The 26321-nt window shown below is 38.8% G+C and overlaps 1 protein-coding gene across 1 annotated transcript in view; it reads right to left on the bottom strand.

The window, feature by feature from the left end:
* Nucleotides 1–11430: 11430 nt before the first annotated feature.
* The window catches only part of LOC127623556 (transcription factor IIIB 90 kDa subunit-like), a 90314-nt gene continuing 75423 nt past the window's right edge, over nt 11431–26321 (bottom strand). Inside the window, exons 17-19 of the mRNA XM_052097943.1 lie at nt 17656–17710; nt 13271–13454; nt 11431–12911 (exon numbers count right to left, since the gene is read on the bottom strand). Of these exons, the coding sequence (XP_051953903.1) occupies nt 12874–12911; nt 13271–13454; nt 17656–17710 (277 nt within the window). The 3' untranslated portion in view covers nt 11431–12873. The remainder of the gene's footprint in view (nt 12912–13270; nt 13455–17655; nt 17711–26321) is intronic.

The following is a 26321-nucleotide window of genomic DNA, read 5'->3' as shown; positions in this document are numbered from 1 at the left end:
AGATGTCTGTGTTGCTGATTAGTGATGTGAGCAACCCTCTGTAACGTCTCGGGTTACTTAACTGTAACCCCTGCTCCCTGAAAAAGCGGAACGAGATGCTGCACTGATTTAGCGCTTTGGGAACATCTTTAGGAGTGACCAGTTGTGAATTTGTGTGCAACAATTCAATGAAATGTAAAAAAATTTATAGTCTCCACCGGTGACATCATCAGGATGCACTGGTACAGGGGCTATAAATAGATGTGCTACAGGTGCATCGTCAGGTATTTTGTCTGAAGAGAAGTCCTGGGGCATCCTCAGTGCAGCAATGAAGCGCAGCATCTCGTTCCACTTTTTCAGGGAACAGGGGTTACAGTTAAGTAATTCGAGACTTTCCCTATCAAAAGCTACACTTTGATGCTGCGCTGATTTAGCGCTTTGGGAACGAGAATACTCACGCCTCTGCACTGCGGATGTATGGACTCCTTACGGTTGTGTAGTTGTGCTCACAAGAGCGCGAGATGTCTCAGATATGAGCTTGTAATGTTGACTCAAGGACATAAGAGCCTGGAGTGGCATGAACATCCAACTATAAAATCTTATGAATATGTGCGGAGAGGACCAGCCTGCCACATTACAAACATGCAGCAGAGGGACACCTCTGGCCAAGGCTTTAGAGGAGACGAACCCTCTGGTAGAGTGAGCCCTGATCCCTACTGGTGAAGCTTGTCCGCGCTCCTCGTAGGCCAGGGCAATAGCATCCCTCACCCAATGTGACATTGTCTGCTTGGTGGCGGCCACCCCCTTGTTACAGCCCCCATGACAAATGAAAAGTTGCCCTGACTTACGCCACTGGCCATTGTGGTGGATGTAAGCCTGAAGGGCACGGACTGGACACAGTCCGTGAAGTCTTTCCTGATCCGGCCGAGTAAAGAACCTTTGGCAGGTTGTCAGGATGAGGGTGCAATATTGCTTTAGCCATTCCTGGGGCAAAATCAAAGCAGGATGGCAAGACAGACAGAGCCTGCAAATCCCCAGTTCTTTTTAGAGAAGTAATCGCCATGAGAAAAACCATCTTGAGAGTCAGAAGTTTATCAGACGCTAACTCTAGAAGTTCAAATGGGGTCTCAACCAGACCCTCAAGAACTATTGCTAAGTCCCATGAAGCGATCATGGTCCTAGCAGGAGGTCTTAATCGTATGGTTCCACGAATGAAGCGAGTGAGCAGAGGATGTTTCCCCAATGGCATCCCGTCAATCAAGGCGTGACAAGCCAACAGAGTGGCCACAAAAACCCTGAGAGTTGCAGGGCATGTGCCTGCTGATCATTTTTCCTGCAGATAGTCCAGAACTGAAGCAATCTGGCAGTTAACTGGATCTGCATTATGTGCACTGCACCATCATTCAACGACACTCCATTTATTGGCATAACGACGGGAAGTATAAGGTTTCCTCCATGAACGAGAAAGCTCGTCATCAAAGCAGATCGCACTGCTCGCACCCGCCCCGCTCCAATGCAAGAGCAGCATGCTATTCCCCCAAACACACAAAACAAAACTGGTGTGTGTCCGTTTCAGCCATAGAGCGTAAACACAGAAACACACACCGCTTGCTTTGTTTATCAGTCATTTTATATATTTATTTATTTTTTTGAAAGAGAAAGGTTTCTGCGCACTGCCTAACAAATTTTAACTCCTAACAGAGGAAAATAGAAAGTTTTGACAGGGTTGAGAAGCACAACACACACAGAATGTTCTGAAGATAAAAGACCTGTATCTATTTATAGCCCCTGGCTATATATTCTAGTCAATTTAATTGACGTTTTTGCACACATATTCACAGCTGGTCACTCCTAAAGACGTTCCCAAAGTGCTAAATCAGCGCAGCATCAAAGTGTAACTTTTGATAGGGAACAATCATTTCTCATTTGAAAAGTTAAACTCAATCAGTGTATTTTCATATTACTTTTATAAATCTGTACAATATGTTTCCAAAGCAACATCAGAGAGCATTTAAACAGAACTCAGCAGCAACCAACAGCATGAATCTGCACCCACAGAAGTCAGCAGGTTTTCTGCAGAGTTTGATCACACATCATTTGGACATTCTACACATTTCCCACCCCTTGTCTGTTTGATTATTAAACATTTTGGCTAAACTGCTTGTGCTCTCAGCTTCAATTAGTGGGTAGTTTTCTCAGTTCTGTTTAATCAGTGATAACATTATGCACAACACCATGCATTTTATTCTTTTTATTTGTATTTATTTAGCATTTTTATTTACTTTTACTTTGTTTCATTTCATTCTAACTCTTCTTGTATCTCCTTCCTTATGCATGTATTGGAATTCATTTGTACAGTACATACTAATGTCTTCTTTAAGGCACTTTGTAAACACTCTTTTAAAAGATGCTTAATAAGTCATCTTTACTTACTCACTTAGGTAATGTAATGTTGACTTCATGATTCCAGTCAGTTCACTTGACACACACACACACACACAAGATATATATATATATTTTATTTTTTATTTTTTTTAAATTGCAAATAAATTTTATATTTTGCTGTGCATAAAACCTGTTCAGGTTTCTTTGAGTGGCTTTGGAGGACTATCCAAGTTATTATGCCACACAGCCTCATTGTGTGGATCGGAACTCCTGTGGTGTGTGTCCATCTGTTGTGTCCTGACCTCTCCAGCCTATCTGATCCCTGCAGTCCCCGCACCTCCACCTGCACTTCATAAAAACACTCCATCTGACCTCAATTGTCAATTTCATGTCAAGACAGGTCTAATGGTCAAAGGTCACCCTAGGTCACTAACCCCTCATCTCAGGAGATGCTGAGGTAGAGTCTGAGAGGCCCCACGTGGCCATGGAGCTAGACTGATCAGACGTGAACAAAACAGACTTTTGTGACACAGGGTGTTTATGAGGGTGTTCAGGAGGTAGTATAATTACAGTTTACCCCGATCGGTCCTGCTTACCATGATGTGGCGACCAAAGAGGCACCGTGAAGTCAATTTTAAATGGCATTTATGCTCTGGTCCGCTAAATCTATTAATGAATTAAATTACAGCAGCTCCAGCATGTGGCACAAAAGGCTGAAGGATGACTAACCGGTCCAGAATTTTACCAGAGAGACTGAAACATAATCAAGATTCTCATCCCCCAACAACCAACAAAACATGGAGGGTCAGAGACTTTTATTGATGACTGGACACTGCATGTCTATTTATAGCATTTCATTATGCACATTGTGAAAATACTAATCTTAAGGGTTAGACCAAGTAAAAATATTGAAACATTGCAGTAAAATATGTTTGGTCAGGTAACTTAAAATTATTTATTGAATTATGTGGTTTTATTCAAGTCAAAAATATTATTTAAAATGACAAAATCAACCTTAATATATTGTTACACAAACTGAAGTAATTTTCAAGGGTCAGATCAAGTAGAAATAACACCTTAAGGTATCAACTGCAAATATCCACTTTGTACAGTGCACAATATGCAAATGTATATATGTATAAACATACTATAGATGTTTAAACCATAGACTGAATATACAGTATGCATTGTATATTCTGTTTATATTGTGTATTTGTATATTGTTTGTATTTTGTATATTATATTCTCCTGTGTGTACATGACTGCAGTTTGTGGATCAGTTTTTATACTGATCATTACACTTGTTAAATGTTAAAGTTAAAATAAAGAGATTTGATTGGATTTAATGTATTTTGAGCAGTCTTTTTGCGGATTAACTCTTTCATACAATGAAACACACGTGTGATGGTTAGTAACTGGGACCCACAGAGTAGCGTCACACATATGTGTTTCTGCAAAAGCCAGAGACATTACAAGCTGCCAGATTCATGAACCTCTGCAAAACCTCTCTACTGACACCACAACTAACCCTCACCCTGAGGCTGGCCCTGCTGTAGCTGTGCTAAGAAAGGGATGACAGTAGAAGAGAAAGACAGGTCTTTGGGAAAGAGAATGGAGGAGCCACAGCCAATCTGGAAGACATGTCTCTTTCCCCTGGTTCTCCTCCCACAATATTCCATCCCTGTTTCTAAACTCCCACAGACACACTCAATCTGGAACACATTTTCAACATGCACTTGCATATTACAAACTCTCATATACAGGGAATATGACACACACAGTCTGATTAGAGTCTCCTTTGCCCTTTATTATTACAGTCCTCTCATCCAAGGAGAGACGTCAAAATCCTGACAGGGATTATTGGCTCTGAGTAGGATGCAGAACACCAAGTTCATTTTTAAGAGGACAACAACAACAACATTGAAGCTATTTTCTGCAAGTTGGTTTAGAGATGGTGGGAAAGTATATATTTTTGAGTATGTTAGTGTGTTATGTAATGTAAGGTGCATCATGACTAAAATGCAGAACATTTCCATTACAAGTCATGTAATCTCTCTACCACATATTCACCTCAAAAGATGCACTTCTATCATTTTAACAACATGAATATTTTACAACCAAACCACCTTAAAATATCCAAGATTGGTGGAACACTTTTATGCATATTAGTGCAGTTTGCTTGTTGAGTGCATTTTGTTCAACTCACAGATAAATACATACATGAATACCTCAAATGTAATGAAAATGTTACCCATTGACTTGACCATTGTTGGAAATTCTATGTTGTGGTAATTTATAGGGATGTGCTTAAAGACTAATTTCACTGATTTTTAACCATACATTTTCGACGAGTCGACTCGTCTAAAAATGAAGAAACCCTCAGAAAACAATCATAAAACATTGTGTGTGCATGCGTCTTCAGCTGAAAATTGTCATTTACTGTATCTGCAACAGGCTTGACTTACATTATGATCTTTGTACATCCAATATAGAACATGACACATATTCACTGAATCAAGTTAGCGAATTCAGGCATATTTTTGAAAATAATTGCATGAATAGACAGTGCAGGACCGATAGAGCAAACCTGTTCTAAACAGACTTCACCAAGTAAAAGTTAAATATAATATTAAAAAAGTCATTGTTGAAAATAATTATCAGGGAAGCAAAATCTATGAGAGAAAAAAACGTGCTGAAAAGTTGTGCATATATCACGACGTGCATTATGATCTAATATGACAGCTGTTCGGTAAAGAACGTTGGCATACCTAGCCTAAAAAAGTAATTTTTTTAGTTTACATAAAGCATTCATTTCTTATGATCAAAATTAACATGTCATCATTGTCTGGTGAAAGACTGGATCTGACTCACATGAGATGATTATACTATACATGAGCACTTAAAAAAGCCTACTTGGCAGGAAAATAACTTGCAAGCACACACAGATTTAAAGAAGACTTTAATGTAAAAATATCCATAGCGAATTGGAAGCCAATGTTTAGGATATCCGTTTCATGCACCACCACCGAAGTGATAACCATAGTGATTTCCATTTGCTCGTCTTGCGAGAGGACATTTTCATGCACTTGCCACGTGTGAGAGAGGGAAGAAGCGCACACGGCCTGAGATTAAATGAAACTTTGTATACATCTGGTGGAACAACCTACCCAGCTCCATCCATGAAGCAAACTCCCTCTGTCTTCAAAATACGGGTAAAGACATAATTTTTTCATGAGCACTTAACCCTACTGTTACGATTCAATGTTGTCTGCCCTGTGTTTTGCCTCTGTCAACTATTTGCCATGGACTACATTTCCCAAGATTCCCTGCTCTGATCGCTACTAGCTGTTCCCCATTGTTGCCTGTCTTTCAATAAATCATTACCCATTGTGTATCTAATGCCCTGTTTTCTGTTCACCTTTGTTGGTTGTTAATGTTTCTATCCATTTCATGCTCCGGTTCTAGTCCTGATTGTTTACCTTTTGTTTCGATTCTTGGTTTCCAGTCTTGCCTTGTTTCAGCGTTATCCTGCTTTGTATTTTGTTTTTATTATTATTAAACAAAGCTGCGTTTAGATCCTGCACTTGTGACCTCCCTCATTGTAACACCTACACTCTTGTTGCACTCAATATGTAGGTCTCAAATGTCAATAATACACTCAGCAGATGTCTTTGAGACATTTATGATATCTTTTTTATATGTTTAGCAGAGTGATGCAGAGCAGTTTAGAAGGTGAAGCTTTCCAGATTAAAAGATCTAAAACAGACATCTCAGAGATGTACGTGTGCTATCTGGGTATGGATAAAAGCATCTGCTAAATGAATAAATATTTATGGAAATGTGTGGCGTTAGAAGACTTGTAGAAGTCTGATATTGTACGAATCATGTGAACCACTTTTAAGCACTATAAAACGATGTGCTTCGTGTGATAACATCTAACTGGTATCTTTACTGGTTTTATTTTAATTATTTAATGAAAGCAATTTCATTTGACTAAATTTACCTGACAGTAATTTTTATGGGTTAGATAATGTAAAAACAGATCCTTGAGGGAACAGTTGCAGTCCACATTTTTCAATGCGGTTGTGGAGCTTTTGTCCTTTTCGTTTTGGAGCATAACAGCTCCTGGACTTAATATGCTTTCATTGTACGGAAAAGACAGCGGACATTCTTTATCTAATTTTGTAATTTAAGTGTCATTCATTTAACTTTAGCCTTTTATTGCCATTCATTCTTTTAATTATCATGAGCAGTGAAAGGGCACTATCTGTTTTGACATAAAACTACTTTCGGTGCAAGTTAATGTTTTTATTCGCAATCATTAACCAGATGAATTTGGACATGAATAGGATGATCATCATGCTCTTTTCACCAAATGAGTATCTGTGTATCCCTACAGGTCAAAATCGGTCAGTCAGATTTTTGATAACTTTGCAAATTCATTAAAAAGAAAAAACTGAAATATCAAACTGACATAAGTATTCAGACACTATGACACTTGAAATTTAGTTCAGGTGCATCCCATTTCTCTGGATCATCTTTGAGATGTTTCTACACTTTGATTGGAGTCCACCTGTGGCAAATTCCATTGATTGGACATGATTTGGAAAGGCACACACCTGCTTATATAAAACTGCCTTTATACATTCATTTAAAATCATTTACAGATTGCTGTACAGATTCAAGGTACACAATGCTGTTCCTCATTTAATGTTGATTGATTTGCCCTACAGCAAATTATTTGCAGACAATGTTTTTGACTACTAATTAACATGCTTCAAATGAGACAACCATATATCACTGTGCAAAGACATCTCAGCTGAGCACATGTTGACCTCTGTTATTGAACTGCCCCTCACCTCTTGCATTGTAAATGTGAAAGTAATTAGCCACCCTGGTTAAATAAAGGTTCAATTAAAATAATGGAATAGAATAGTCTGGGCATGAGTTATGAGCCAGGAAAATGCACAAGTGTCTGTGTAGCAGATGGCTCTGAGGGGGCTGGGCTCTGGCTCTTTGTATTTAAATAGATCACTTGAATGGGAACCTGGTGAGTTTTATTCTTCATGGCTATGGTCTGTTTTACCTCTTAATGTGCATGTTGCACACTTTTGTATTCATTTTGCTTTGGTGCGTAATTAAGATGCACAGGGGATATTGAGTTGGAGTGTGAAGGTATGGGTGTGTTCTTTAGCTAAACTGTTTCCCAGGACAGCTACAACGTGGTGAGTTGCTCTGTCACAGCAAGCATGCTAAATCTTTTAGACAACAGCACAAGGACCCCTCTGCATGTGATGAATGTGCAGAGGATGTTCTTTGCATACAGAATACAGTTACTATAGAGTGATCATTTGGAGACATGACTGCCTCTGTTATGCCTGCGTGGGACCTCTGAACGGTTATATAATTGGTGCACTGCAGAAATAGAGAGATAGGTCAGGTATTGTATATCACTGATGCAGTCTGCAGAAAATACAGAGAGAGATGAAGAGGAGGATGGAACAGTTGAGGAGGAATTAGAAGGGGACATGAGGACAACTTTCACTGAAGAAAAACTCATTAGAGAAAAACTGATTTGGCCAGTCTCTATGGCTACGTTCACACAGTCAGTGTTTGGGATTGATGACCATATTTATAACAGATGTGACACTTAAATGTTCCTGTTCATACAACAGTTTACAGGAGCGGTTTGAATACTTTCTGAATACTGTCCTGTTTGAATGAATAACTAAAGTCAATCCCCTTTTCTAACACCTGCAACCAAAATGACAATAGGTGTATATTGTTTAAGAGGTTACGTGCTCCCTCTATCCTCAGAATTCCTGTGAAAGAGGGTCGCACTCGTCCTATATGACGAATATGATCAGCAAATGCAATCTCCTTTCAAAGGAATTTGGAGGAACATCAACTAGGGATGAAGAAGGTCATGTTACCTTTGGCCATGGCGTTTGTGTGAGTTCACCTGAGCCCAGTGTATTGAGTGCAATCAGAGAGGACAGATGAGATATCTGCCAGCACACAACATGCAGGAGAACAGTCACACTGAATAAATCACAAAGCCCTCTATCCTCAACCTCCAGAGGCCCAGCTGGCTTGTGGATCACACAAACGTGATTATGCACAATCCACATGCTGTGACGTAGTAGCTTAAGGCGAAGGACAACACAAAACAGCCAGAGCAAGGTAGGAGAGTTAAATTCAAGTTAAGCTCAATTTACATCATTTGTGGCATAATGTTGATTACCACAAAAATTAATTTTGACTTCTTCCTCCTTTTCTTTACAAACTGGCAAAAATATGAGGTACAGTGAGGCACTTACAGTACATGGGAAGTGAATGGGGCCTATTCATAAACGTTAAAATACAATTTGTTTTAACATGATTTCAGTGAGATAATATTGCTTACGACCTTTTCTATCTATGACAGTGTAACCCTGTATTGTTCCAAAAAAAAAAAAAACAGCTTAAATAATACACAAGTTTTAAAAGAAGAATTAATATAAGTGCTTTTATAAAATTAGAAAAGTCACATTTCTGCCTTTAAACACTTCAAAAATGGGCCCCATTCACTTTCATTGTAAGTACCTCACTGTAACCTCGATTTATGTTTTTTAAAGAAGAGGAATGAGTCAAACTATTTGTGTGTATGTGGTATCAACATTATGCCACAAATGCTGTCGATTGAGCTTAACTTGTATTGAACCCAGAATATTCCTTCAATTAGTATTCATCACAATAATATTCATTATTTCTAATGATGAGTGTCAGAAGACATTAACACCAATTCATGAAAAAGGCACCTTTTTAATTTGTTTTCCTTTTAGATGTGCTCCAACAGTTGCCACATTCAAATCCAGACTGAAAGCACATCTGTTTAGCTGTGTCTACCATCCAAAAAGTAATTGAACTATTTAAAGAACTATATTTAATATTTATTGTATATGGCAGGGGCATAAGTAGAGGGAGGGTAAGGTGGGTAACCACCCTAGGGCCCGGGGTGAGAGGGGGCCCACAATAGTCGATCAAAAGAAACCATAAAAATAACCACGGGCCCGAGGGGTAATGAAAAACATCCAAGGTCCCCTTGGAGGGGGCCCGACCGTTTCTTTGCATCCAAGTTACACCATTGGTCTATGGGCGGCATCTGTGGCAATGTTGCGGATTACAACAGCCTCAAAATAAACAGAGATGATAATGTAGACTCATCACTCAGTTTGAACAAGAATGTGAAACATATCTTTGTTAAAACAAATGACACAGCACATTTCATTTCAGGGACAAGTCAAAAAAGTATTTTTACACTGCCACAATGCTAGGATGTTCTAGGTGGTTGTCAGAACGTTGCTATGCCGTTGCTTGTGTGTTCTGGTCAGTGTTGATTAGATTACCTATGAAATGCAATCTGCATTATAAATTACACAAATAAAATTGTAATCAGTAACAAATGACTCTTTTTAGGTAATCTGATTATTTATTATATGTTTTGATTAAGATCTAATTTTAAGTGTGGCAAGTACAAATGTACAAACCTTTACATACTTTTATTAAACATTAATAGACTTGAAATCAAATTACAAATTGCTATATTGTCAGTCCCAGGATAAAGTAACCAATCTTGATTCTTTGATAGTCTAGACTGCTGGTAAAGTATGAATATATAATGATGTTATTCTCTAATCAGTAATTTCTAATCAGTTTATGCACATTCAAAAATGTAATGCGATCTAATTTCAGTCCTTGATTTATGTAATCTGGTTCTGTAATGCAGAATACATTAACACTTGTTCTTGGTGGTTGTTAGGTAGTTGCCTACTGGCACAAGTCGAGAGCTCACTTGCCAGGTAACGATTGTAAGTCCAATAGCCAAGAAAATTCTTCAAACTAAATATCTAAAGCACAGCTCTCCTTAACCCGCACAACTTGAGGTATCATTCATATCTGTAGCACAAACTATGCATAATGAGTTATGTGCTTATGTTTAATACTTAACGTTAGGGTTTGGTTCATTCAAACCCTAAAAGCAATAGTATGTCACAGGAGAAGTAGTATAACTAAAATATATATTAAGGACAGTAATTAAGAAACCACAGTCCCGTAATCCCTTTCAGTTAGTTTATGGACGTTAAAATCACAGTGTTGGCCCTGCTCAGAGAGGGCTGTGTGATTAATATACCAGCCCAGCTGAAACCAGAGCAGGTCTGCAGCCAGACCGAGTGAGAAGCAATTTGAACTCGATGCTTTGAAGAACTGAATCTGATATAGTTGAAGTGTAAGGGCACACCAAGTCTGCGTCTGTGGACAAATCAAATCTAATGTGAGTGACAGGCTGCAGCACTGCAGAACCAGACAATTATACTGTCCTATTACCTTTCAGTCTGATCACTAGAGCGGGTTAAATGGGCAATAACTACTCAGTGCTCTCAAAAGCAAACACATGCACTATACTGGAATCACCCACATTAAGGGCTTTAAGCTCCAGGTTGCTACACACTACTGAGCATGAATACAGCCTTTCACACAAGGAGACTAATGGTTATTTGGTTATGTAGGGGGCAAATGGCTCAACTGAAACTCACTTCTGTCCTTATGAGATATCTTGTGATGAGCTATGTAAGGGTAGATGAGCCACAGGCAAAGCCCATTACATTCATCTGCCCCTCTGTCTTGTAAAAATCTATACAATTTGCCGTTTTCGTTACTCACAAATGAAAAAGGGATTCATATGTTTGAGTTTGTGTGGTTTTTGCTCAATTCACAGTGGCACAAAGACATAAAGATCAATTCTGATAATGAAATTCAGGAAAGAGTGATAAATCACAGTCTGGAACCAACCTGAACATGACTCCTGAACAAATCTGATATGAGACATTAGAGATGGTATCACACAAACACACTTGCAACATGGGTAGGGTTGCACAAACACACATCTGAGAGTCTGGGGTATTTTACTGTATGTTGTAAGAGACTGTACAGTAGTTGCTTGTCTTGTAAAAGATGAAAAGAGACAAGAAAAGGAGGAAATTCAGGAGAGAAAGCGGCCGTGAAAATTAATTTAATATATTGTAACAGCCTACGGGGAAACTGAATTATTAATGTAAGCCTTGACAATATTAAACAAAACATAAAAAGGCAAATGGAAATTGTTCAGGTTGACCATCTTATAAGGTCAAACGCATTCAGAGTGCACTAAATTGTTGTGCTCATAACTATTATTATGCCTAACTATGCCTTTCACACATACCTGCACACAAACACACTTTAGAGGAGTTTCAAGGAGGTCAACCTTTTTAAGAAAACACAAATTTATTTACATTCATGCAAATGTTCTAATCACTAGTTTCCCTTCCTAGTTAATTATTAAATAACAATAATTCTACTTTTTTTAATTTTTTTAGCCATAACATTGCAGTACAATACATTATATTACACATCAATATGTATCACTAGAAAACAACAAATATGAACATTTACCATCCATCCATCCATCCATCCATCCATCCATCGTCAACCGCTTATCCTGTGTACAGGGTCGCGGGTGAACATTTACCATTTAATGCAAATAGGAAATATAACAGTGTACTTGACAAAATACTGCTGTATGTTCATATATACAGACATTGAGATCCTCTGGTTTCAGCAGATAAATGCATCATAAAATAACCACAACATAAATAGTAAAACATTACAAAATCAGAAAATCAATTGGTATCAGTTAAACAAATTGAGCTGCGAGTGTTACTAGTAGAAATGGCTACCTCTGGTTCAAAGAAACCATTATGATCCACTGTTTTGGTACACTACTCTTTGTTCGTGAGATACAGTGCTACTGTATGCCTCCTGTAGCTTGAAATGACATTATTTAATCAATTTACAGCTGTCATCCAGCTGGTGTTCCTACTGTATATTTAAATTTTGTACTTCACTGGGAAACAACATATTATCTGAGGCACCGCCAGGAACTTACTCAATGGTTACTGTCTCTTGAATATTGCCCTTAAAAGGCAAAACGAAGTAGCAACACATTTTGTCAATATTGAGTTATGTCCGAATCCGTGTCTTAGACTACGATCTGTCCTGTGACAGATGGGTTTAGGTCAACTATGCTTAGATTCTGAGAAAATACAGTGAGATTATTCTGTAAAATCCACATTTGGGTAGACTTTTCAAAGTATTCGTGTAATTACTGCATTTTGGATTTGCAGGGCATTATAATGATAGCAGAATATTTATCTTTTGGCAAAGTGCTAAAATGGTCTTACCTACTGCTGTTTGTCATTCTAAAGCTGCCGGGCCACCTTCTCTCATACAGAACTGACTCGGAGTTCAATGAGTCATATCATGCATGGTACGGGGGTGACCTTTAATAAATGTGCAACATACTGTATAATAGCTATGTCAAATGTATCTTGTCTTCTCGCTTTACAGGTAAAGGGGTCAGAGTTTAAGCAGATGAAATGCACATGAAATCTACTCAAAGATGATTTTGATGAACGGGAGAATTGCTTCAGACTAGAATACCTCCTCTTCTTCAGCTTCACAGCCATAGTCTGTAAAGAAAAATATTTTAATGTATGCAGGGATTTCTGGATAAATGGTAAATAAGAGATAACATTGAAGATTAGATAAGAAGTTAGACTGCTACTAGGACACTTAAGAGATTAGAAAGTATTTGTAGATATATGAAATGCATAGTAGAAGGGATAGATGTAGTTTATCATGATGAAAAATACTCCAAATGCAGTCTGCCACAAAGTGCTGGAGAGTTACGGACCACTTAATATTACACAATATTCCAAAACCAAGATCTAGTGATTGGAACTATTCTTGGAAACTCTTGATCACTGAACCCTTAAACCGTGACTTCATTATCCTTGTCACAGCTACAGCGCTGCTGTGACATACTGACCATCTACACCCATCAGCTGCATGGCGCTAACACAAGGCTCTTCCATCTCCTCCTCATTTTCCTCCTCTTCATCAGCGGGTTCCTCATATGCCACAGGCCCACTCTCCATCACTGGGGGAGGGGTGGGGGCAGGAGGGGGCTCTGGGGCTGCAGGAGGCAACATCATGGTGATGCTTGGAGTGACCTGAAATTAATCATATTAAAAAAGGGCAGTTTGTTATCACACAATAATTCGTTCTGGTCTTTTAATCTGATTGGGCATTCCAACATTGCTGATATTAGGGCTGCATTCGTGTCGTGTCGCAATTACTGTAAGTATGATATGGCAGAACAGAGATTCAAGGAAACATTTTTGTTTTACTCAGTGAATGACCAATAGCAAGTTGTTGTTTGATTTTATGTTTACTAATGTTTAATGAAAGGAGGGTTAATAAGTATGTAATACATAAGTTAATGATTAGATTTAGCATGACATGCAATGAGTAATTAAAATGTAATACGAATGTATTTAGTTTAATAACATAAAAAGTGTAATAAAAGAATTACACAATTTTGGTTGTAATTTGTACTGTAATAAGTACCAAATTACATTACAGAAGTAATCTACCCAGCACTGCTACAATAATTCATTAATTTACCTCTATATGTCCTTGACAAATATTAAAGAACTAAGAATGCACACCAGGATAAGGTAACAGTGGCTAAAATAATACGTCAAATCAAACAGAACTATGTCATGACCTTTACCTGTAGAGCCAGCTGCCATTTTGTTTCTTTTTACATGACGCCAAGACAGCAAAGTCAAAGATTCCAGAAAGTGTGATTTCAAATTCTACAAAGATGTAAACGTTGTTTACAAGTTGGAATCTAGTAATTATTGTAATTCTGACATGTTGTGAACGCACCATTTATACACCAGCACTGGGACACGTCACTGTTTATAAACTAAACATTCCTCCAAAGTGACAATGTTCAAAACTGCTTCTTCATATGAGCCATGTTGCAGTGGTTAGCATATGTGCATTTGACATGTTTAGCCTTGGTGGTCATGTGGATGATGCAGGTTTGAATCTAGCTTGAGAGAAGATCAGGTCACAATCCCGTTCTCTCTATCTCAGCCCAAATATTTCCTGTCACTTTCCAATAAAGCAGAAAAAGCATAGTTGAAGGAAATGCAATGACAGTGAGCAAAAAAGAAAAAGACCAAATCAGGCCAACATCTCCCATCTGACTAAGGAAGTACTGCTTCAGGGGAAGAAGAGGCCTAAATCAATGATCATGTTGTGAAAAACCAAGGAAGAGCATGACAGTCTCAGTGGTAATTATAGCACAGATTTGTTGCTGTACCATGAGACTGTACATCAGGCAGTGCCAGTTAAAGGGTAACAGCAACAGCAGGGTCCTAGAGGGACTGCCAAGATTGGCAGAGGCCTGTACAATAACCTGCAGCTCACCTGTGGACATACAGAGGCCTGATGGCTGGAGAATCTGGGCTGGGCCAGTGATCTCATTAAGAACATGAGATGCACTTGAAACGGGGCTATTAAAGCTTTGACATTTTTACTAGTTTTTATTTTGTTTTGTAATATTAATTTATATCTTTGAAAAAAATTCTATTTCTAGAGAAGTTTTTATTCCTTATAATACAGCACCACAAATACCTGCCTATGACGAGACAGATGATACAGAAAATGCAACAAACTAATTGAGGTTGTTTGGTTTACACTCAATCAGATGGTCAAGACGGTTTTGGATTGTTTTTTGACAGAATACATTGATAGTGTAAAGCCAGGCATCGAAGATTTATTAACCTCCTGAGACCTGAGCATGACTGCTGTGAGCACTTTCCATTTCTTTTTTGATTTGTAACTATTAGAACATAGAAAACATGAAAGAAAATAAAGAAGATATTAGATCAAATAGTTTCCTAAAACAAATGATGTCCTCGTATCGGGACAGCAGGAGTAAGTTGTGAAATTTTAAATAATGCCAAGCTATGTCAATGTTTGTTTTCTGGAGAGTCGATTATTCATGTTTTTCAGATTTTACAGACATTACATGTTTTTTACAGACATTAAAATTGCTTTGAAACAATGTATAAAAAGCACAAATGTAAAAAAAAAACTATATAAATAACAATTATTTGACTTTAATTTTATGTTACAAAGTTTTTTCTACTTTGTCAACAAAGTCTCAATATTCTCCCTTTGCGCAATCAAATAAACTAGTGATAGCCAGTGCTGAAGTATTTTACCAATCAGAAATGTGCATACTTTTAGTATTACTTCAGATACAATTAATGGCCAGCATTGTCCAATCACTGCCAACCATGTTCAAATAAAAATTATAAATAGTAAATTCTGAATCTAAGTGCTGATTACCATTGCCCCATGTCTGCTAACCATACTGAGTGGTCCAAACATCTGCAGCCTGAAACTGAATTTTTGGTAAGATTTTTGGAGTGAATGCACTTAGCTGCATAGGAAAGCTATAGGATGCTCCCTTGCTCCCTATTTAGTGAATGACTTAACCTCCATTGTGCTGTCTGTCTGCATTGGTCTCAAAATCTTATTTTCATCCTAAAACCCCCCAGAAAAATCTGAAAGCAAACTTTGATTGATTCTCAATGTGATTATGCAAAGTGAATATAGAATTTCTAAGGGAAAAATAGCCTTGCAGTCCACGTCAATATTCATTGTGTTTTACATTGTGCAGTTTAACAATAAATCGCTCAAAATGAAAAAAATAAATAAATAAAAATGGCATATCGGATGAAATTAGAGACCCTAAACTTATGACTCAAACATGTTTATCAGATGTAGTTTTGTTGGTGTTTCTCCCAAAGACAAACTCTGCTGTGATCGGTGCCATGTTGTTGTTTTGTAACATGACTCTATCCATTAAAAGTTTAACCCTTTGGTTTAAATGGAATTAAATTATGTATACCGAAGACAAAAAACACAGCCACGCAGAAGGACGCCAGGTTGCATGAGGTTAAATTAGACCATCCAACACTGATTTGAAAATTTATTAATAAATCATTCTCTGTAAAAAAATAAATTAAAAAAATAATTTTTTGTTTTGTTAATATTTTAGAGCAATTTTATTGTTTCAGTTTAGTTTTCATCCAGTGTTTTTCTATAGAATACTACATGTCTTTACCACATGCCTTACGCATGTCGAAATCACTGTATGAAGCACTGCTATTTTGTTTTGAGGGAAATAAGATATAACTGCTAATGATCTATGTTAAGAATGACTATCCTCTGCATCTCTCTCAGAAATGCATAATACATTATGTAACAGACTAATATCAGAATGTCTCTGCAGTCAATGACAAAAGCCGCTCTGCAGCAACCTGGATGGGACAGTGGGGGGTTACTTCACAGTGAGATCACAGTTGATTCCAGATATTATTATGCTCTTGCTTTTTCCTAACAACAGCTATTTTGTCTCTTTCCCTAACTCTCTTGTGAATGCACATTAATATGGTTAAATGCAAGCCACACTGCTGCTTATTTACAGTAAGTCTGACAATATGGTTAAGGGGCACTTAGACCCAGAGAGCACAGCGCCAATCCATAAACTTTTGTGGCTTAAACCTTATCATAGATATTGACTTTAGATTAAATACATATGCCGAATTTACCCTGTATTGTGGAATGTGCTGGTCAACACTTACTTCCGTGACATTTACCATTGAATTATTTGATTATTGTGATGGATTTACCGCTGAAGTCCAGAAGGGCTAGCATGGTTGAGCAAGGTCAATTTAATTTGACCTCTACTAAGTTGATATTCATTAAATATTGCTCATTAGGTTAACAAGAAAATAGACCGCAAACAGTTCTACACTGAGATGCCATTCGTTAATCTCATTAGAAACTTGGATATGAAATGAGGTAAACACAAGAATACTGTTGATTTAATCTTTATAATTGCATTAAGAGTATAAAGATAAGCTTGAACATACATTTTCAGCCAATGCTCTGTTTTTAAAGAGGAACATGGAGACATAAATAGATTTACCTTTTCAAATCAATAATAATTTCTTCACAGTTAAAGGATAAAAAAGTTTGTGAACACTTAACGAGTGTGATTTGTTTTTATGCTAAAATACTTTTTCTTATACTATTTTAATATGTAGAGACAACTGTTACTAATTTGTAGGTTTGTGGCATTTTTAAAACACTGCTCGGTTTGTTTAAGCATCCCAACCAGCCTAATGAAGCAACATTGCCTCAACCAATGGTGTGAGTTTGGGGGGACTATCAGTTTGTCCGACCAATTGAAGAAGGGGGGAAATTGCACATCTCCTTTACATAGAACATAAACATATAATATTAACTTTAACAGTACTTCAGAAGAGTCTTCATTTAACCTACCAGTAAGGCTGGTGTTCTCTTCTTCTTTGGTGTGGATGATATTAAGGGGCGGAGCCTAAAAAAAGAAACGTAGCAAAGGTAAAAAAGGTAAAATAATTATCTGTGAGTACAAGACTTATAGTGAATTGCAGAAATATTTTCCAAAACACAGAGATTACGTAAAAAAGCCTCATAAAAGCAGTCAACAAAAAAACAACACAAATACAGATCAAATTATTTTCAAATTTCATCCTTCTTCACACCAGCTCTTTCACTGACAAAAGCTGGAAAGCTTTCAAGAGCTCATCATTTTCCTTCTAAAAATATTAAAATATGAAGCATAAATCCTGTCCTCTCCTTCACTCTCACCCCACTGTAGGTTACTGAGGCATATCTAAAGCACTGAATTCTGAGACTGAGACCTTCACTACTGAGGCTAAAGAAGCCCTGTGTTTTGATGAAATGCTTAGCTTACATTTCCCGGTGACTGAATTTAAACATCAAACACCAGCACTATTTTAGGCAAATTTTAAAGAGACTAATATAAAACATTAATTAGTTGTACAGGGGGGAGGGGAAAAAGAAAGGAATGTTCTGAAATGAGAATGACCTTGGTCTGCCTCCAGTGTGTCCCCTGAAGACAGACTGCTATTTATGTCACAGTTATGATGGCTAGATGTTTAGAGCTTCCCCCCAAAAGACTTCTGGTGACCTTACAATGAATACCGCAATGATGCAAGCCAAATATTTAGGGAATTTTGGGACAGTAAGCTTTAGTGAAATAGGCTTGAATGATCTGAATTGTTAAGCAAATTGCACAAATGGGAAATGGAAATGAAAAAGAGCTCCCTTCATAGTGTTATGCTGCATTTACACTCTTAGGAAATCTTAGAAAACCTGTCCGACTTTTTTCTTCTAGTTTGTGTGGAATCATTCACTTTCATTGCATCTTTTTTCCAGACAATGAAAGTGAATGGTGACTGATACTAACATACAGCCTAACATCCCCTTTTGTGTTCCACGGGAAAAAAAGATAGAACGTCATATGGGTTTGGAAACAACATAAGGGTAAGTAAATGATACCAAAAGTTAGATGTTTAGGTGAAGTATCCCTTTAATTTATGGTATACTTGTAAATTTATTGGTGAATACTGCATATGCAAATGCAGCTTCACATTCAGCCGCAATACTGTATAAATATACACCCCAACCCACAGGAGGTAGCACACAAATACACATACTAGCATAAAAACACAAACTAAAGTGCAGGAAAGCTAGGCAGTGACAACGCCTCCCTGGTGAGATCTCCCCCAGGACTCAGAGAGAGTACTTCCTTGCTGCTAATTAATCTGCTAAGGAAGAGAGGAGGAGGAGGAATAGAGAGAGAGAGAGAGAGAGAGAGAGAGAGAGAGAGAGTTACTGTAACTGTACTGTACATGCTGAGAAAGGGGCTTCCTTTGTGGTAACTCATTAGGAGTGGCAGCCCACATCATCCATCTGCAGTGTTCTGGCAGGCAGAGGAGATGAACTGAACGGAGTCTGTTCTGGCCAGATCAGCTCTATGCACCAGTGTCCTGGCTCTGGCACACACCCTCAACATAACTCTAGCATTAGGATTATCCAACACATTACTGGAAAACACAATCACCCCTGAGCGGCCTTGCAGAGAGAATAGTCTTGGGAAGAGGCACAGATCTACAACCCATGTGAGACTATTACACTTACAAATCTTCAGCCATGGAAGTGAAATTGCTTTCAGCTGAATCTAAAGCACACACTATGTACTGGAGGCCTCTGCTTGCAGGGATTGAGAAATGTAGATGATCTTAAAATAATAAAAACACAAGAGCTGAGCTGAATGTGGATGTTGCTAAAAATTAGCGAGGCAGAGGACATGAGCAGTAAGTTCAAGCTTCATTCTTCAAGGGCAGCCAAGAGGAACCAAGGGGACCCCATGGAGAGCACTGGGTTTTATTGGGGACCCCAAAACCATGACATATAGTAAGATCATCTATTATAAAATCAAACTTAAAATACTGTCATTTAACATGCTTTTAAGGTGTTGAACTCAAACTTAGCTATTTCACTAAATTTTGTCTGACCTCACTGCGTTTAATCCAAGGTCAGATCTAGGATATTCCTACTTGATCTCTGACCATTTAGGCATTCCATTGTCCGGTACTCAGAAGATGACATATAAGATAACAAAAATGCAATGCTGTCATAAGCTAACAATACAATTTTGGAGAATAAATGATTCTATGCAGTGCTAGCATTTGATTTAGAGGTGTACAGTTATCAAAAGAGAGTACAATTTACCGTATTATTCACACCAGTCTCTGCAAACATTGGCTAAACAAGTTGTATTATTATGTAATGTAGGATCTTTGACTCACTGGTGCACTTTATTTATTATAACGGTGTAAATCTCCTTGGGTTTGCATGACGTTACACACCAGCATCTCAGCAAAATAAGTTCTAGATTTCCGCACAAGTTTCGAAGTTTGAAGTCTGACTTCAAGTGTCATTCTATTGCACTTTCTAAGTAGTTAGTTGGAAATTCAGACTTTTTGAACTTAATGGAACGCAGGATTGGCCATAGCATTATACAGACCCCATTGACTAAAATACTGCCCTCCAATGGCAAGTCAGCAAACCCAATGCTAGCCTGTCAGAGTTCAGCCACTTACGTTGGTTGTGTTTTTGTTGTCTGACACCCCTGTTTAGTGTTTTGTTTAGTCTATGTGAGAATACATGGCTCGCCCTTTTGGCTTTGTCCTGCCTTCTCTTGTCTTGTTGAATATTGGCATGAGTGCATTGCTCTTATGTCATCCTTGCAGCATGCACTAATGTCAGTTGTTTTGTGTTTGTCTCTTGTGACCTTCGGGCGTGATTCGCATTGTGCTCGCTTTGTGCTGTGTGTCCGGGTCATGATCCGTTGACATTTGCTGAGGTTCGGCCGCTTCGGTCTTGGTGCCTGTTATTCTGTGACCAAACCCTTGCACAAATGTCCCCGTCTTGTCTGTTGATTAGCATGAGTGGGTGTTGTCTTTGTCTCTGGCATTATGCGCTCGTCTTATTCGGGTGTTTGTGTCTGTGAGAGCACGTGGTTTTGTTTAGTTTCTGTATTGGCAAATGTCTCTCAGTCTTGCGTGTCACCCCGCCTCATTGTCTCCTCATTATTTGTACAATGGTTTGATCTGTCCCTTGTTAACCTGTTTTATTTCTCTCCCTTTATTATCTCCTTGTGTATGCTGTCCTGTACTGGATTGTTTCGCTCCAGTCGTCGTGTGTCAATGTTTCTGTATGGCTTCCCTGTTACTTTTTTCGAGGGAGTTTTGGTTTTGTATGAACCACAGAGACCACAGCGTGCAGTTTCTCAGGACACCTATTTCACTTGTATCTGTCAGGGAGTAGTAATTTTATCTCCGTGCTATTTAAAGGAATAGTGAACCCAAAAAGTTCTCTCATGATTTACCTCATGCCATCCCAGATGTGTAAGACTTTATTTCTTCAGCAGAACACCAACGAAGATTTCTGGAAGAATATTTCAGCTCTTTAGGTCCATAAAATGAAAGTGAATATGTGCCAAACTTTTAAGCTCCAAAAGGCACATATAGTCATCATAAAAGTAACCCATACAACTCCAATGGATTAATTCATGTCTTCTGAAGTGAAATGCTAGGTATGTGTAAAACATAGATGAACATTTAAAACTTTTTTACTACAAAATGTTTGCTTCCAGCCAGCTGTGGTATGCACCTTCACGAGAATCGAGGTCACACAGCCTCGCATGCTGGCAAGTTCATGTGAGTACGGACACGTGAAATACGGAAGTGCTGTATTGTTTACAACAGAGGAGGAATGTTATACAGATGCTGAATTGGTTTTGCATTTGGTTTGGCGAAGATTTGTATTTGTGTCAGGTTCTTTTCCAAAATTATGCTTGTGTGTGCTTATCCTGGACGCCTCAACCTACTGAAAAACGTAAGAATGTTAGAAAATGTCAGCAGGTATCATCGTAAGAGGAAAGACTAACTTTTCACAGATTCCCTATCAATGATACTGATCAACTGAAGCAATGGCTGCTCGCTTACTCAATACACACATTGAGTCACTCAAAATATTGAGGGTGTGCAGTAAAAAATGTTCCCCTGCTGATATCATAACAGCCGAGGGATCTGATGATATCGACAGGCCAACACGCTTACATCACATGAGAGACAGTTTGAACTCCACCCTCATGAACGTGCATACCACAGCTGGCCGGACGCAAACATTTTTAGTAAAAAAAGTATTCCTCTTACACACACCTAGCGTTTCGCTTCAAAAGACATAAATTTGACTAAACTCTAAGGCAGTATCGCATGTACCCTTCCAACATAATCACCTGGGAAGTCGGCATGTTGTTTCCGAGAGATCCAGTACCCTAAGATAGGACACATTACGCCCACTCACTGACAAATCTCCTTTCAAACAACTTTGCATCGGCCAAGTGTGTTTGCTTTCCTTTGTGTTACGACAGGATGTGCATTGTGTCAGAAGCATGGGAGTAATCAAGAAGTTACCAAGATGTTGCATTTTCCCCCTCTAACATTACATTTTCAGTCCACTGATGGTTAGGTTTAGGTTTGGGTTGGAGGGTTCAGTTTATAAGATATGCATCCATCTTCACTGTATTACAGCCTGTACAGCTGAAAACAACTTGCTTCACAATTTGCTTCTGGCGCCCCTCCGTGTACATTTTACCAAGAAAACGGAGCTCACATGTGCCCATATGCCCAGTTCTACACTTGCTGCTTTGGCCACTGTGGGCAGTGTTTCAAATTTCGGTAAGCACAGACCGATTTTATCTAAAGAAAAGTCAACCTACCTCACTGTGAGATCAGTCTGATCCTTCATTGGTAAGTAACTATCAGAATGCATTATGACAGGTTTAGTGACAATTTTCATCTATGATGGAAGACGGTGTCAAGGGAAATGTTAAAAATAAATAGATTTTATACCAAACTGAAAGGTTTAAATAAAACAATTAGTCCATTTTATAAAAAATCAACAATTTCTCCCCAATATTTGTGTGTGCTATGTATTTTCTGCACTGATTAGTGTATTGCATCATTAGTTTATCACAATGTGGAATCATTCTCTGGAATCATCTGTGATCATTAGTCAAGTATCTCTAAGTTTCTACCCATGCAGAACATTTCTAATCAGTCACTTATGAAGTTCCACTTCAGTTATAAGGATGCTGCCTTAGAAAGTAGCTGCCAGTGCAGACACTAGACAGTGAGGCAGCTCATAGGATTTGGACCGGAGACTTTATCTTACAATCTGATACAAATGGTCAGACATTCTAGCTTTTTACACTGGCTTCTATACACAGTGAATCCTGACACTCCCACAGGCTCTCTATAAATCACTGATGCAATTTATGACACAGCGTCTGCTGTTCTCTAAACAGATTACAATCAGCCAGTTCGGCACATAGGCGGCGGCACTGAGACCCTTTAACTGGGCGGAATTAACCGTAAAAATGTCAGGGCCCTCTGGCTTGCCCAATGTCAGATGGGCAAGCCACTGTAAGCAAATCCAATTATTCTTAAAGAGCTCTTTCATGTGTTTAATTTCAAGGCCCTATGATGTCTGATCAGTGAGCATCGGGGAGCTGTAGGATACTTGGAGAAAGAGAGAGAGATACAGAGAAAGAACTGGACAGTTTGGAAAAGCATAACTCCAGGACAAGCTCTAAATGTGACTGTTGAACTCTGGTCTTCCCCATTTGTGTTACCAATACACTGCCCTTCCTGCCTGGAAGGGGCTGACCACATCACAACACTGTCACCCATTACTACCCTGGGCTCTACACTCACATATTACACACCCGACCGAGAGTGCCACTGAGCTGAACGGACTCTGGCATGTGATCTGGGAAACTGGGGAGAGTGAGGGTCCAATATATGTTTGGAGGTGAGAGATAAATGTCAAGACGGGACCTGTATTAACATAGCTTTAGTATTGTGTGTGTGACTACTCCAAAAGTGAAGGGTAAAGGACCAGTATGAAGTATGTGTTTAGGTGTGTGAATACAGCAGTGTTTGGATACTGATGTTAACAGTTTATGAGTGTGAATTACAATCAAGTATGATGCCTTGGCGTTAACTGATGCACCTTCCTGGTAGTAAGCATTAAGGGGAACTGTTCTGACAAAGACAGGCATCACATTAAACCTAAAATTTAAAGAGCTTCATTTACACTAAATTCCTGTGCTTTGTTAAGTTAAAATATAACTTTAATCTAACAGGAACAACAACTTGGTGATGTAAACTAAAGGGTTTTACATTGTTCTATGTGTAAGGATAATGTACGGTCAGTCATTATCACAAACCTTCCTGAAGGAATTTATTTCACAAAAGGACCAGCTGACTGCACATTATCTTCCCTGTTAGTGGCTCATTAACAATTAAATAAAAGGACATAAAATATATTGATTTGAGCTGAAAACTTTTTATGACTTAAGAAAGAGTCCAGAGTGATATGTGAAATAAGAACAATGTAAGAGATTAGTTGCCATTGACAATGGTGAAATATATAGTTTAGTGTTCATTTATAAAAAATATTTGACCACAGAATGCCACGATTGATCAATCAGAATCAAGTATTCCAGAGAGTGGTGTAATAAGAAAGAATCCAAGGTTCCATTTAATTATATTCAGTAGTGGAAAGATGGTAACTCTTTACAATAAGGTTAACATTAGTTAATGCATTAGGTATCATGTACTTCCAAAGTAAAAGTAACATTTTTAACAACATTTATTTATTAATTGTGGTTAATGTTAACTTTTAATTTAAAAAATATATTAGTTTGTGTTAAAATTAACATTATCCAAAATTGTGTAGTAAAAGTGTTGTTCATTGTTAGTTGATGTTAAATACTTGAGTAACTGATGTTAAAAAACACAACCTTATTGTAAAGTGTTACTGTTATATATATTCTAATATAAAAAAACACCAGGTAGCATCTGTGTACTTCTGACCCCTCAGAGGATTTTAAAAAAAGTGCCTGGCTCTAGGCATAAGTGTGAAGTCAAAATCAGTGCCTCTGCAAAAAAAGAACTGTGACATCTTTACTGATAATAAATTGTCATTACCAGATGGATGACTTGCATTATTGAATAGACACATGCTATATTCTGTGTGTCCCTCTTGTGACCTCCCATGAGGAAGTGAAAATGGGGCTATCCACAGGTCAGACGGGGTACCCTCAGGGTTGAGTGGGTGAAGCTGGTGAGGATGCCAAGCCCAAATGCCAGGCTGCATACCTGCTGGCTGCCTGCTCCCACCCGGGGCCAGACTGTAAATGAGCTGGCTAATGGAGCGAATTCATGCAAGACAAATTTGTCCACTTAACAATCAATCCCAATGCTGCCCTGTCATCAATAATTTCCTAGGATCTCCCAGGAATTTTTTAAAGGCAGACTGAATTACTGATGCAAGCAAATCTTTCATAACTATGACAGATAACGAAGGCTGAAGCTTTATAAAAAGTATGAAAATTCTGTCATAATATACTCATCATCATGTTGTTCTGAACCTGCATGACTTTTCTTTTTGTAAGAACACAAAATAAATTGTATAGGAAAAAGATGCAATGGTGGTGGACAAACAATATTGGCAACAATATTGGCACCCTTGATAAACATGAGCAAAGAAGGCTGTGAAAAATATATGTCTTTATTGTTTATCCTTTTGATATTTCATTCAAAATATTAAGTTAGGTAATTGAAAGTTGGGAAAAATCTCATAATTAAACGTTTGGTTACGTATGTAACCTCCGTTCCCCGAGGGAGGGAACGACACGTTGTGTCGGAGAAGCGACACTAGGGGTCTCTCTCGAGCGCCGATATTCACCTCTGACCTATTGAAAAGGGCCAATGAGAGTTGGCAGTCAGTATTTGCATACCCCGCCCCCGCATACGGGTATTTAAGCGGGGCAAATACGGAAGTTTAGTCAGGATTTTTCTGAGGAGCCGGGATGGTCCGGCCACAACAGTGGCTCGGTTCAGCGACATGGCGGAGGAAAGACACAGCGTGTCGTTCCCTCCCTCGGGGAACAGAGGTTACATACGTAACCAAACGTTCCCCTTCTGTCGCTCTATCCACGTTGTGTCGGAGAAGCGACACTAGGGGACCCATTCCAATCTTGCCATGCTCTGAACCGTGTAAGTGAACCGCTGATACAGAGGCGGGCAGGGATTTCATCTAGTGCCGTGCATCGTCTGCTTTACCTGGCTGCACGTACCCTTCCCCAATGCCCCATAAGAACATCGGAACCCTTCTAGTTACCCTGGGAGGGGAACAAGTCGATGTTTGCCAACATGGGAACGGACCAGCCTGGCTGGGCCTTCTTTTCTCTCTATGTTTCTCGCATAGAGCAATCACGGCCGGGGCCCTTACACGCATATAGGGAAGGGGGTCTTACCCAGACCCTGCGGAGACCATACCTGCCCTTTTTCTTGGGGAGGAAAAGTGGTAGACACGTCACACGGCCGTCTTAGGACTCGTGTGGAAAGTATGGTGCGGTGGTAGATCCAGCCTCGAAAGGGGGGAGTTGCTACAGCACGGCGACCGGGGCAGCTGTAACTGCCTAAGGGAGACACGGGGGTCTGCTCGTAAGGGGACAGAACCGT

The sequence above is a fragment of the Xyrauchen texanus genome, chromosome 30 (assembly GCF_025860055.1).
Source record: "Xyrauchen texanus isolate HMW12.3.18 chromosome 30, RBS_HiC_50CHRs, whole genome shotgun sequence".
Classification (NCBI taxonomy): domain Eukaryota; kingdom Metazoa; phylum Chordata; class Actinopteri; order Cypriniformes; family Catostomidae; genus Xyrauchen; species Xyrauchen texanus.
The sequence above is the reverse complement of the archived record's forward strand: the minus strand, read 5'-3'. Positions and strand labels throughout refer to the sequence as shown.